The sequence below is a fragment of the Neophocaena asiaeorientalis genome, unplaced genomic scaffold, assembly GCF_003031525.2.
Source record: "Neophocaena asiaeorientalis asiaeorientalis breed wild unplaced genomic scaffold, Neophocaena_asiaeorientalis_V1.1 scaffold240, whole genome shotgun sequence".
Classification (NCBI taxonomy): Eukaryota; Metazoa; Chordata; class Mammalia; order Artiodactyla; family Phocoenidae; genus Neophocaena; species Neophocaena asiaeorientalis.
The window spans coordinates 3,342,925-3,358,018 of NW_020185331.1; the positions used below are offsets into that span (position 1 = coordinate 3,342,925).

At 36.6% G+C, this 15,094-nt stretch overlaps 1 protein-coding gene across 2 annotated transcripts in view; it reads right to left on the bottom strand.

Moving 5' to 3' along the window:
* CHUK (component of inhibitor of nuclear factor kappa B kinase complex) overlaps positions 1–15,094 on the bottom strand; it is a 34,649-nt gene that overhangs the window by 14,744 nt on the left and 4,811 nt on the right. For both annotated transcript variants that reach the window (XM_024734936.1, XM_024734935.1), the window contains exons 3-13: positions 12,943–13,057; positions 12,218–12,287; positions 11,278–11,366; positions 10,007–10,096; positions 9,743–9,867; positions 9,447–9,554; positions 8,709–8,844; positions 4,704–4,898; positions 3,540–3,642; positions 727–850; positions 188–339 (exon numbers count right to left, since the gene is read on the bottom strand). In XM_024734936.1, coding sequence (XP_024590704.1) covers positions 188–339; positions 727–850; positions 3,540–3,642; positions 4,704–4,898; positions 8,709–8,844; positions 9,447–9,554; positions 9,743–9,867; positions 10,007–10,096; positions 11,278–11,366; positions 12,218–12,287; positions 12,943–13,057 — 1,307 coding nt within the window. The remainder of the gene's footprint in view (positions 1–187; positions 340–726; positions 851–3,539; positions 3,643–4,703; positions 4,899–8,708; positions 8,845–9,446; positions 9,555–9,742; positions 9,868–10,006; positions 10,097–11,277; positions 11,367–12,217; positions 12,288–12,942; positions 13,058–15,094) is intronic.

The following is a 15,094-nucleotide window of genomic DNA, read 5'->3' on the forward strand; positions in this document are numbered from 1 at the left end:
TAGCTCAAATAAAGGTTAAAAAAAAAACAACTAACATTCAAACCAAACAGGGTTTATGATGATCTGAGATGTCCTCTCTCTTGTTTTAGTATGAATGTAAGTGAAACAACTGGCTAAGAAGAAGGCAACATAGCAAATGGCTTTAAGAGACTAGACACTTCTTTCAAATACATTACCCAACACTTACATATCCCATAAGTCATCTGCTCACTATATCTTTCCAAGTCAAGCTGAATGCTTTTGTGAAAAAACTCCAATTTAGCTTTCAGTTGCTGAGATGCTGAGATTAAAGTGTTCTTCATTTTTGTCAAGTTAGCATTATATCTAAGAAGACTTAACCTAAACCAGAGCAAGAAAAAAAAAAGATATAAGCATTTCAGAAACACCAGACAAAAGTTTAAAGACTCAAATCCATAAGCCTAAAGCCTATGTTTCTATGAGAAACAGCTGATCTCTAGAATCTGGTCTCTAAAGACTTCCTGCCCATGATACTCTGATAAAACAATCTTCTTATACTAGGACTGTTCAGGAACTACTGTCAAGCTTTTACAACTAGATGGTTTCAGACCATTAGTAAGAATTCTACAAGTCTGATCAGAATATTACATTTCAAATTGGCCCAGTATATAGTATTGCATGGGATATTGACTAGTGAAAACTGGCAAAATTAATTCTTGAGCATTAATGCACATGACATTGTGCGTGTAAACAAGAGAATCTACTTACATTGCTGCTCTCTGTCCCTGAAAGAGCCTGCTGTAGTCTTCTTTTAGCCCAGACACATAGTGCACTGCTTCGGCCCATACTTTACGCAGCTGTATAATTGGAAGCTGTATTTTGCTGTCCTGTACTATGTGTAAGAAGTTGGGGAAAAGAAGAGGGGAGTTACTTTTTAAGATTCTAGAGTTCATTTACTATTCTTTGTGATTTCCTGTCCACACAAATAGCATTCCCATAGATACTAGAAACAGATGCTAGAAAGAACCACTTGTTACTGTTTCATTCAGTCAATGTACATTTACCGAGCACCTGTACACCTAACATGAACCCTCCAGATACAAGGGGAAATAAAAATGAAGAAGACATAATTACTACATAATCGCAAAGCTTACAATGATTCCTGTCTTTTTTTTCCTTGCTTCTCTCCAACCTGGAATACTCTTTTTTCCTCTCCACTAATTCAAATTCTTTATTTCTCTGAAGATCTAAATCAAGTCCCACGTCCTCCACAATCTGCCACAGTCTTTTCTGCTTCTGAATAACAAATTTCATCTCCTGGACTACCAACCCAGCTTCAGGAAAACTTTATTTTTTACAGTATATGATTACAGGGTAAATAGCAGCTTAATAAGAAATGCCTTCCTCAATGTAAGACTTATGAAATTATCTATTTATGATTAGCTCTTGTCTTTTCTTTGGTAAAGGGAATGCTTCTTTCTAAAACCATGGCAGGTATACATATTAAGTTCAATGAAATTCCATTTTAACATTATAAAATTCTCCAAGATTGAAGAGAGATTCATCTCATACTTAAGGTGGCAATTATATTCTCTGTCATTCTTCTCCAATGAAAATCTTCAGAGAAAGGTCACTACACTGGATTTCATATTGAGAAAACACATTATCTGAAACAGACTTCAAAAAAATAAAGCTGTGTATCTGGAAAAATCTTTGCCTCCCCTAATAATGATTAATAGCCTCAAATAACTTTTCTTCTGTTTTTATATACCCACACTTACTCCTGAGGCTTCCTATAACAGACCAAACAAAACAAAACAAAACCCACACCTTTTAAAAAAGAGTCTGGGTGAGGAGAGTCTGGAAAAAAAAATCATATACTGTCAAAAATAAAGTCTGAAAGGGCCTAGAAATGATACCCCAAGTATCATGCCAAGTATCCAGATTTTGGTTTCTAATACTATTCTCAATTAAAATGAAAGGAACCAGGGCCCCTTGGAGAAATGGCCGATTTTAGGACTAGGGCAGGAAATTTAAAAGATGGTCCTGGAATACCATGTGGTGCCAGAAAGTAAGGAAGTGCTTAAAAAAACAAAAACCAAAACACCTTATTGATGGAGTAAGTAAAAGGGGCACAGGAAGCCAACTGAAAGAGCTCCTAATGTAAGCTCCAACAATTTGAACAACAAAATAAATAAACTAGTATTGGATTATAATCCATAATATAAAGTAAATATCCATGAATTCAAATTGATATAATAAATAATTGAATAAATTAATAAATGGGAAAGAAGAGATAAATCTTGTGTGCAAAAGAATTCCAAATAAATTATGTAGATACTCTACCCTAAAGGAGGGGGAGCATAACTCCCACTCCTTAAGTGTGGGTTCTTGCATAGTGATTTCCTTCCACAGAGTATAGTGTGGAATGGGGGGGGAAAGACTAAACTTTACAGTGGAGCAAGCTGACAAACACTACTTCAGCCAGGTAAGCAAGGCCAATACTAACAGTCATTAATCATGTTGACAGTATGTACCCTTTACATAATGTGAAGAAAACAGCACTTGAATTCTGTGATCTTTCTCTCAAAAATCCATTTTCCTACTCATGAGAAAAAATATCAGATAAATTGCAACAGTGGGGCATCCTACAAAATATTTGACCAGTACTTTCAAGGTCATCAAAAACAAGGAAAATCTGAGAAACTATCACAACCAAGAAGAGCCTAAGGAGACATGACAACTAAACATAATGTGGTAGGGATTCTGGAACAGAAAAGGGACATCAGATTAAAAACTAAAAGAGGCATGAGGAAGTCTGGTCTGAAGGGCCAGGTGGGAGGCCTCTGCCAGCAGCATCCTATGAGCCACTGACGCTAGCCTAAGAAAAGAAATCTGAATAAAGTATTAACTTCAGTTAATAATAATATATTGGTTCATTAATTGTAACAAAAGCATCATACTAATGTTTAAGTTGTTAACAACAGGGGAAGCTATATCTGTGGGGGAGGGGAGTAACATAAGAACTCTATACTATCTGCTCAATTTTTCTATAAATCTAGAACTGCTTTAAAAAAAAACTAATGAAAAGGAAGGATTATATAATTTCAGCCCTTATGCCCAGTTTTGTTCTTGATTTTATAATTTTGTGCTTGTTTTTAGTTTTGGGTAGACAGAAATTGATCACTTAACTTCTTCAAAAGAAAATAATTCTCTCAGGATAAATGAAATCATTTGAATGTTAAGCAGTATTCATAGGATAAAATGAAGTATTTGAACATGCTTAAATAATGAAGGAGAAACTAAAAAGTGGGCTTAATTAATAGTGAAGATTCATTTTTTTATATGTGAGAACCCTATCCACAGGAAAGTAACTCTTCTCTCAAATGAGGGATCTGGTGGTGATTTAGAATCTACCTCTTCACCTTTCAAACCATACAAACCCATCTTTCACCACATATAGAAACCTGAAGCATGAGACACAGAACAGAAACACCAAAGGACCATTTCTACTAGTCATTTTGAGTCAAAATTATATTATTTCAGATTTAAAGCTCAGTCAGTAAATGAACTATACTTACCAATATAATTTACACAGTCAGATAAACTTCTGGAAGCAAATGGTCCTTCATATACAGTCTTACTTTTATCAAACAAATAAACCATATAGCTATCACAGCCCCTCTGAAAGAGAAACAAACAATTAAGAAAAAAGATCCTTGAAAATCCTAGGTTCTCTGAGTACCTAAGCACCAGATTTCCTACTTTGAAATGCCAATGGTGAAGTCAGTTTCATTAGCATACATCTCACAGATTTAAGGTCTAAACTTTTGTTTAGGAAAAATAAATAAATAACTGTAGTATGGACTAAAGTGGAAAACAATCACCAAACCCAAAAGGACAAAAGCAAAAAGTCATAACAACATATATCCATAGAATGGGAACACTATTCAGCAATCAAAAGGAATAAAGTAATGATATATGCTATGACATGAATGAATCTCAAAAATATAACAGTATGAAAGAAATCAGACACAAGAGATTATAGATTATATGTTTCCATTTACATGGAATGTTCAGAAAAGGCAAATCTATAAAGGTAGAAAGTAAATTAGTGATTTTTCTGGGGTGGACAGAATGGATATTAACAGTCAATGAGGGCTTCCCTGGTGGCGCAGTGGTTGGGAGTCCGCCTGCCGATGCAGGGGACATGGGTTCATGCCCCGGTCCGGGAAGATCCCACCCGCTGCGGAGCGGCTGGGCCCGTGAGCCATGGCTGCTGAGCCTGCGCGTCCGGAGCCTGTGCTCCGCAACGGGAGAGGCCACAACGGTGAGAGGCCCGCATACCGCAAAAAAAAAAAAAAAAAAAAAAAAAAAAAAAAAAAAAAAAAAAAAAAAAAAAAAGTCATGACCAAAATCATATTTTACCATCCATCTATCCTCTGACAGGACCTATGAGACTGCTGGTCTAATTTGAAGGTTCTAGGCTTTAGTACAAAAAGGGTAAAAAAAAGGGAGGAGGGAAGTGGCACCAAAGAGAAAGTCACGCATAGTTCAAAACAACAAATGTTTCATTTCTACCTTTTCACCTCGCAAAGCAATAAGCGTAATGAGTAGGATAAAACTAAAAGAAGAATTCTAAGATGTGGACCATCCCCCAAAGGATTCCAAGTATACATCAAAAACGCAGGGCATGCAATCTCTCTGTGACTTCTTATACTCTAGGTATATTAGAATTGTCTTACAACTCCATCCAAAACACACTGAGAGGCTGGTTTCCGAGGATCCAAAGAAATTCCCGTCTCTGAAAGAAGCTCTTGAGAACAAGTATTTATTCCAGTTTCACGCTCAATACGAGACTGTAGTGAATGAAGACTTTCATCAGGTGGTAACAGAAAAGAAATGATCTTTGCAGAAGTCATATTTAGGATGTGCACTATCTGTTTAAATAAGAAAAAAGAGAAATAAGTATTGATCGTTTGCTACATAAAAGATTCAGTGCTAGATACTAAAGAGAATTTAAGCAAAAGGCATTATCTCTGCATTAAACAAGGTTCATCCATTTTCCAAAGTGAGATCTCCTTCTATAATTATAAAGTGACAGTCTGAAAACTGAAGATAGAGTTTACTTTTCTACTGCAACAGATGTTAGTTCCAAAGAATAAAGTTTCAAAGTTCTAGGGATGCACAAAATCAAGAAATAAAACCCCCAATTTAAAAAGGTAACACTTATAGAAAAATGGTACAGATGAACTGGTTTGCAGGGCAGAAATAGAGACACAGATGTAGAGGACAAACGTATGGACACCAAGGGGGGAAAGTGGCGGGGAGCGGTAGTGGTGGTGGGATCAATTGGGAGATTGGGATTGACATATATACACTAATATGTATAAAATAGATAACTAGTAAGAACCTGCTGTATAAAAAAATAAATAAAATAAAATTCAAAAATTCAATAAATAAATAAAAAGGTAACACTTATTTTGAGAACTATATCACTGACCTGGAAGGAAATGTTTATGAATTGCCTAATAGATGCCAACAAGTTAAGTGCTTTCACATAACATCCTATTAATTAGATCTTCTAATCTCCATTTTGGCAAAGACTGAAACCAGAGCTCTGAGAACTTCTTGCCTAAAGCCCCAATGAAAGTAGCCTGATATAGGCCAAGTAAGTGTGAAACTGAGTCAGGCGGGGCTCTACCCCGGTAACCAAGGACAGCCACAGAGTTAGAGGTCAGTCTTTTGAACACAACGTAATTTTAAATCCTTTTCCTTCTACTGTCCTTAGATAAGCCATACAAAGTTAATACCTATGTTTCCCCAATGCCTTATATTGACCAGTGTATACAAATGATTAAAATTATCTCTGCTAGAAACGTTTATTACAGAAGTAAAGCACTAATTTTCTTTTAATATACAATAACCTTCTAAGTTTAAAAAACGTGGGGTGAAGAGAAGGTAATTTTCCAAGTTGACATGGATTACGGTACAAGCATACCAGCTGAGACCTTCCATTCCATCCTGGCCTAGGCAGATTTCACACTGTGACAGTGACCACTAAGAACAATAGCAGAAATTTAGTATGAAAATCCTAAGGTGGACATTTACTTTTACACAGGGTATATTTCAAACTAGGGTGGGGTGATCATAGCATCCCACTACTAAAGCCAAGCTAGAAGGGAGCAAAAGAAAGGGTGAGGAAACACAACCTAAATTAACCTTTTTGTTCACTCAAATATTTGGTAAGTACCTACTATGGTACATACTATTTAGTGTGTTGTGCTAGTAATGGGTATGCAAATTGAGTAACTTACTGATCCTTGCCCTCCATAGGATAACAGTCAAATAAAAGATATTAAAGAAACATTGAAAGAACTAAAATACAATGCAAAATGCAATAGGTACTGTAATGATGTAAAATATTGTGCCAATTCCAAAGGAGATTACTTGGTGGGAGGAGAGGGATGCTTTATAAAGGACGCACTATTTGAGCTAAACTTTGAAAAGGAAGAATGATTAGAACAAGAAAAGATTAAAGAAGAAAGGTTCTTCTAGGCAGAAAACAACAAGGTAGGCAGAGAGGTAGAAGGGGATGAGCATAATCAGAGAATAAAAATTACCCAGTTCAAATGTACCTAAAATGATGCCCCCTTAGGGCATAACAGGAGCTAAGCCTGGAAGTGCAGGATGAAATGAGACCAAGATAGATTCTGAATACCAATGTTAAGAGTTTGGACTTTGAAAGGGAACTATGGAAGGCTTTCTAAATTGAGAACCTGGCAAGTTCAGAATTGTTAAAACATTCAAAAGATACATGTCACAAAATAATTGGATATGTAAATTGAAGGACATGGAATAATCAGATAGCCAAAGTTTCCGACCTAGGTAACTGGAAGGGTGACAGTGCAAGTAAGAGGCACAGGAAAAGCTGCAGAAGTAATTAACGGAGCAAATGTGCTCAGTTTTTAATGAATTATGTCTTGGATAAGTGGGACCACCAAGTGTAGTTATAAATACTCTGCAGAGAGTTGTATAGTCACAACTAAGGAGATAAATTTGGAAGTTATCCATACTCAGTTTATAGTTAAAGTTATACAACTGGAGAGACTGCCAAAGAAAAGGAAGAAAAGTAATATGGAAGAAGAGAAAGCTAAGGAGAGACTGTTAGTGGCAAAGAATGTTCAGTACTCTTTCCCCATGCTCTACAACAAGCACATGCTCACAGACCCCTTCCAAGTAAAAGTGATGCTATGATTACCATGACAAGGCTAAAAAAAATCTGAGATAAAAACCGAAATTTTTTGAAGGCAACAAAAACTAAAGAGTGTCACCAAGTCCTGCTTGTCTAACACATTAGGGGATGATTTATTCCTTGGCACAGTAGAAGAAAACCAAATCATGATATCAGATATCTCTTCCAATGTTAGCCAAGAATGACACCAACATGGCCTCAAGTTCCTATTTAAAAAAGTATGTTGGGCTTCCCTGGTGGCGCAGTGGTTGAGAGTCTGCCTGCCGATGCAGGGGACATGGGTTCGTGCCCTGGTCCGGGGAGATCCCACATGCCGTGGAGCGGCGGGGCCCGTGAGCCATGGCCGCTGAGCCTGCACGTCCGGAGCCTGTGCTCCGCAACGGGAGAGGCCACAACAGTGAGAGGCCCTCGTACCACAAAAAAAAAAAAAAAAAAACAAAAAAAAACAGTATATCAACATGAGAGTAAAACGTTATATGACTAGTTCTTTCTCATTTCAATTTTAGAAATGCTACCTGCTACAAGCAATCAACAAATATGAAAAGACCATAGATGAGAGTTGTTTTGGGGTATACAGCATAATAGAACCTCTCATTCATATCACTGGATATTTACTGAGAACCTGGTACATGCCCTGCTTTGTACACAATGCCGGCATAGGGACGGTGTGGTGGTAGGGTAGACAACTGTTAATAAAAGTAGTAAAAACAATCCCAGCATTGAAAAGACAATCTGTATAGAGAGGCATGAGTGGAAGATGAGAAACAATTAGAGAATATATAATAGTAAAAATGATTAAATGACAAACTGTGAAGTAGAGACCATTCAGAGAAAAGGAAAGTTGAATACATGCCAGTGTAGGTGAGGAGATACACAGAGATAGATATCAGTCTGGGCAGAAGCATCTGTCAAAGCACAAAAATGCATAATGGACTTGATGGCATAAGGAGCAGTGACAAGCTGGTCCTAAGTGAAGTAAAGGGTAGAGAAACGAAACAAGCACTTGGATGGGGTGGACCTGAATTAAAAAGCCCCCAAAAGCCAAGCAGATCAGTTTAGACTTGACTTGGTAGGCAAGAAAGAACTGTTAAGTTTCTTAGACAGGAGAATAAAAAAGCATTTTCAGAAGATGAGACAGGCAGTTCATGTTGCATGGACTGTAGGATGGAAAGGAAATATAGAGGCATGAAAGCCAGGTAGGAACCTTCCTCACCAAACCAAATCTAGTACGATTAGACCTAAATGAATGAAATGGTACCAATATGAGAAAGGGGAAAACCCAAAAGATGCTACAAAGGAATAATCAACAAGACCATTTCAAAGTAAAACTGAGAACGCTTACTAAAGAAATAAAAATGCATCCACTCTAAGAATATCATCATCTTTTTCATATAAGCATCAGGAAAAGATTATTAAAATATATTTATGCCCATTTTCCAAATAAGTTTGTTAACTTCAATGCAAGTCTTATGAAGTAGACCCCATTCAAACTAACCTTCAAATTCAGAATGTGATCCATTAATACAAAACATCTTGGCTGCTTCAAAGTAAGATCAATAGGTCCTCCTCTCTGCTGAGGATCCCAGTTTAGCATCAACTGTAGCCAGTTTTCCATGGGTTCTACTATTAAACTAGAAAACATACAAAAATGGGATAAAACTCATTACGTTCCAATTTTCTTTTAGTTTTGTAAAAAAAGAAAAGGTAGTTTTACAGGTTATCCATTTCCTTTGTCATTATTTGCATCATTTCATATCTTACTTTCAAATAATTCATGAAATGACACATGACAAGGCTTTTTTCCATAAAAAACAACCCCAAACCCACATATGCAAGTTACCAGCAACTCCAACAGGTGAATCCAGTTCCATTCCCTAAGGAACCCATTCACCACAGTATCCCAAGTGTTCTTAGCACCTAAGCCAATCAGTTGAATGGCAGTTCTTGTTCCCACTAGACCTGTGCTGTCCATATGGTGGCCACTAGTCACAAGTGGCTATCTGCATTTACACTTAAGTTAATTAAAATTAAATAAATTTCAAATTCAGTTCTTCAGTCATACCACCCACCTTTCAAGTATTCAGATACGCATGTGGCCAGCACAGATATAAAACATTTCCATCGTTACAGAAAGTTCCACTGGATAATGCTGTTTGAAACAGACAACTCTACTACTGTTCTTTTAAAACCCTGAAGAAACTGAGGCAAACTTCCTCAACTAAAATATACATACCTACAAAGGCTATTTGGTTGAGGTAAATGGCTACTAAACCGAACTTCTCCTGTCATCTCTTCGCATGCAAATATACACTTTGGATCCTTCTTCTTAATCTTCTCATGCCTATAAAAACAAAAGCTACCTCAGTCGACAACCTGATTCTCACAAACACTAAGAATTTTTGCCTTTTAATTTTATTCCATTATGTGTTAAAAAGCAATTATACCATTTAAAGAAAGGTTGGGGGGGAAGTGGGCAACTGAAAATTTCCATTCCCATTAATCATACCAAAGTTCTCTTCCATTTCTTACCAGGTAAATGGCTGCAGATGATGCAAAAAAGGCCTATACCCAGCAATACACTCAAACACCATGGTCCCAAAGCTCCAATAATCAACAGTGGCTGTGTAAGGCTTATTCTCAAAGAGCTCTGGGGCCTTAAAAAGAAAAAATGCTTTAAACATCAACACTGTAAGAGAAAAGCTACATGAGTTTTGAACTATTATATTCACGACCTTCAGAAATAAGAATGAGAATCCTGTACACTTAAATTCAAAGAAACAATACATGTCTTACCAGATATTGCAATGTTCCCACAAAAGATGTACACAGACTTCCTTGATCAACATCTTTGGCATATCCTAAATCAATTATTTTATGCATAATCTGCAAAATAGTAAGTATTAAATGGTTGAGAAATTTGAAAAGGAAAGGCAATGATGTCCTTATAAGGCTCTGGAGGAGAGGGTGGCGGTGAAGAGCATGGGCTCTGAAATAACACGAACATGTTTCAGGCCTGAGCTCCATCACTTAAATAGCCATGTGATCTTGATGAAGTTACTTAACTTCTCTCAGTTTCCTATGTAATGGTATTACTAACAATCCCTACTTCACAGAATTGCTATTAGGATTCAATGAAATAGTGAAAATAATTTAACAGTGTCTGACATATGGTAAAAACTACATAGAGACTGGCTATTAATTTTTATTTTGGTATATTCAGAATAAGCTTGATTCATTAAAACTGGAAGGCAAAGGCAACTTCCAAACTTGTAAGAAGCATCATACCATTTTAGAGTGGATCAATGTGAGTAAACACCTATCTAACTTCAAGAATATCCTGAAGTCTCGGGATACAAAAAGACCCCAAATAGTTGGTGCAAAGCATACACAAAGAGCTTCTAAGAGAAGATGCATCATCAAGGTTTCATCACCTCCAACTGATCATTATCTTCACTACTAAGGCCACACAATCCAATTCAAGGTTTAGATTCTTGGCTTTATGCCTTTATTGGAATGGAATTTGGGCACCGGAAGCAAGAAAACTGCTCAAATTACTTTGATAAAAATATACGTTCCAGGAATCAATTCACAATTTCTGGTTCTTCTCAAGCTGACTCTTTTAGGAATCTGAGAAATCAAGGTTTTGAATTTTAATTAAACATAGAACTTAGGACTTTTGGGGAGGAGAAAGAGTTTTGTTTTGTTTTGTTTTTCTTAAATAAGAAACATACTTTAAACATATTTTTTTCTTAAAGCAGACCGAGGATGTGTGTGTTTTTTGGATGTGCTTTGTAAGGATTAACAAATTACTTACTCACTGCCTACTACCTCTGCTAGATACTGTGCTGGAAAAAAGAAATGAACAAGACAGGGGTAGTTCCTTCTCTAATGGAGCTAACTGTATTAGCAGAGGAGACAAACAACTAAACACAAAACCACACTTCAGTGTAGTGAGGGCTGGGATGAAGTACAGAATGCTATGGAGGGCACCAAACCTCAAAGACTAAACTACATCATGGAGACACTATTCGATTGGCATGAACATTTCTTCAGGTTTTACCTACCTTTCCACCAACATCCTGAAGAACTATGTTTTCAGGTTTTAGGTCACGATGTATAATTTTGTTTTCATGCAAATATCGTATCCCAGATCCTAAATAAAGTTTAAAATGTATTTTGAGGTAATAAACAACACTGAATTAAAAACAATTCATCTCACATTTTGTACAGATCTGCTCTGATGCTCGAATTTATATGGACCATCATAACTACATGATTAATGATTTAATAGAAGCTCAGATTTTCTCCACAGAAAATACAGTAACAAATACTGCAGAATTGTAACATGTATTCATTTAACTTATGAAAATTAATATTAAAAAGAAATGGAACAAACGATTGAGAAAATCCATGTATTTATCATTGGAGCCTTTCCTTCCGACCTAGATCACCCTCTTCAACTAGACTTTTGCCTCCATGACCTAAGAAAAGAAGCAAAACCAAAATATACAGAGAAACATAGTCTGGGCTTTTGAACTTCCTCCAAGGGCCTATGTCCTGGTTATTTTAGGAACTTTGCAGGAGTAATTATGATTAAAAAGAGACTTCACCCTAAAAGAACCTGGGCCCATGAGATGAAATGCCCCCTGCTAAATAAAGTTACTATGTTAATCAGGGAGGGAGCAGGAGTACAACTCAATAAGGTCATTTCACACCGTTTTTTTTTCTGGCAATTGGAACATCTATTAGTCAAATGGACACCTAGCCAAACACAAAAAATAAAAAAACAAAATATCCTAATTTTAACTTAGCATCAACGGTAATAGTTAAATTTTTCTAATAATTTCTTACAGATAAAAAATTTCTTATAAAGTTTCTTATAGTTAAAAACCTATGCTTTGTACAGTACATCAACAATTCTCCTAATTCCCAAGTAGTATATGGAATCTTTTATAGACCAAAGGGGCATTAAATTATGATGGCATTTTCATATTGATTACATACCTATATCACTCAGTAAAGAAAGTATCTGGCTTTCTTTAAGTCCACAGCAATTTTCTGGTTTGTTGAGTAGCTAAAGAAAAAAAAAGTCTAAAAATGTATATTGCCAATATTGCTGGGCAGTAATACCGATACATTAATCATTAATCATTATACTCTGAGAGAATACTCAAATAAGAAAATAAGTCATGATTAATAAAATATAAGGAGGAAAATTACCAAATCCATACTGAGGACATGTAAATTTCATGACAAGGTTTATACAAGTAAAAATAAAGGGAGAAAGTTTTTGAAATTGAAAAAGTTGAAAAATCTCACAGATAAATATGTAAAGATAGCCATATGGTAGGTTTAAAATGAGATCAGAAAGAAAGATTTGCAACAGAGAAAACAACTTATTAATAAACACTTTAAACACTGATACTGTGGACTAAAACCATCAATACAGTCCCATCCTGAAAACACCACCACCAATAATAAAAAATGCGTGTCGTAAATCAGGGGTCAGCAAACATTCCCTGCAAAGGGCCAGAAAGTAAGTACTTTAGGCTTTGCAGGCCATATAATCTGTCACAATTACTCGACTCTGCTGCTATAGTAAGAAAGCAGCCACAAAAGCAGAGAACAGGCCATACACTCCTGACTCTTACTCTACGCTATTGAGTGGGATTCGAACACTGCTAAAGTTCATGATTTACTATCTCATCATCTCAAAACATCCACACTACCTTCCGGAGATCTCCTCCAGAACAATATTCCATTGCTAGAAGAGGCACATCATTAATCAAAAAATTCAATTCCTCTGGAACATCACAGGCCTTTACAACATTGGCGTGGTTCAACCTAACAAGGGGAAAACATTATAATAAAAAATTTGTTTCCAATGAAAAGGGACTGAGTTTGAAATGGTAGTTAATTGGGGGGCAGTGAGGGGAAGAACGGCTGACATTGTTTATAATATTCTAATCTCTCATTTGTATAATTAAAAATTAATACTTGTTAAAAAGAAAATCTAGATAAAAATACTATCACAATTACTACTATTACATTTTTATATGCCAAGTAGTAAGCACTTTACATACATTAACTCATTTACTTATCACAATAATCCTACTATAGGTAGATTTATTAAGAGTTTCATCACACAGGAGAAAACTGAAGCACAAATTGGTTAAGTAACATAAGATCACACAGCGAGTAAGTGGTCAAGTAAGGATTCAAATCTGGCAGTCTGGCTCCAAAGCCTATATCATACTACCTCTCCCATAATCACTTACAGTGTCACCCAGCTGTGATCACTATTAAAATTTTGGCATATTTCCTCCCAGTTTTTAATTTGTGCACAAATACATTTTTTTCAATAAATATCGAATCACATTATATATTATTTCCTAACATCGTTTTTTAAACTTAGCAATATATCATCCCATCATCATCATCATCATCACCATGCAGTGGATCTCAAAACTGGAATAGATTCCCAGGGCCTAGGGACCTAAAGGAACAGAATTTCCATGTGTAGAGCCTGAGGATTTATATTGTTAACAAGCTTTCCTAGTGATTCTGCCACACAGCCAAGTTTGAGAACCATCATCGTGCATCAAGAACACTTTAGTCAGAAAGTACTTATTTCAAATCCAGACTCTTATTACCTACCAGTTGTATGACTCTATAAGCTTCAACTTCCTGCTTTATAACATAGAGATAATGCCTAAACTCAGGGTTGTTGTGACAACTAGAAGAATTATTTGCAAGCACATATTAGCACACTACCCGTGGAGGTTTTAAAATATGTCCACTTCTCCCTTCAAAAGCTTAATTCTCTTTCCCTTGAGTAGAGGCTGTATTTAGTGACTAATTTCTAACAAATAGAAATTATTTGTAGGACGTCCCTGGCAGCGCAGTGGTTAAGAATCCGCCTGCCAATGCAGGGAACACAGGTTTGATCCCTGGTCCGGGAAGATCCTACATTCCGTAGAGCAACTAAGCCCGTGCACCACAACTACTGAGCCTCCACTCTAGAGCCTGCGAGCCACAACTGCTGGGCCCATGTGCCACAACTACTAAAGCCCGCGCGCCTAGAGCCCGCGCTCTGCAACAAGAGAAGCCACTTCAATGAGAAGCCTGTGCACCACAACCAAGGGTAGCCCCTGCTCGCCGCAACTAGAGAGAGCCCGCACGCAGCAAGAAAGACCCAATGCGGCCAAAAATAAATAATAAAATAAAATAAATACATTTATAAAAAAATTATTTGTAAAGGATGGAGTGTTACTTCTGAGGAAAGATCATAAAGATATGTCAGCTTTCAACTTGCTCTCTCTCTCAGATCACTGACTTCAGAGAAAGCTAGCTGACATGTCATGAAGACATTCAAACTTCCCTATGGACAGGCCCATATGGTGAGGAACCGATGCCTCTAACGAACAGCCACTAAATAAGCTTGGAAGTGGATACTCCAGCCCCACTCAAGCCTCTGGAAGACTGCAGCCCCAGTCAACATTTTGAGATGTTTCAGAAGGGATCTCCTGAGTCAAAACCACCCACCTAAGTCATTCCCAAATTCCTAAACCACAGAAACTGTGAGATGCCAAGTTTGTTGTTTTCAGCCACTAACTTTGAAGATAACTTTTTACAAAGTAATAGATACACTGTTTAACAAAGTAGGTGAGAGTAAAGAAATGAGAGTAGTGATTGTTATTTAACTATAAAGTGTAATAGACGAGCACTGCCCAAGATCTAGAAGAAACAGATTCTGCTCTCAGAAAGCTGAGTCTGATAATACCTAGCTGACTTTTTAAACTAAACCTACTTAAGCATGATGTGATGTTATTATCTGAAATAGAACACATATATTTAATGAGAAAGAGAAAAATATGTTCG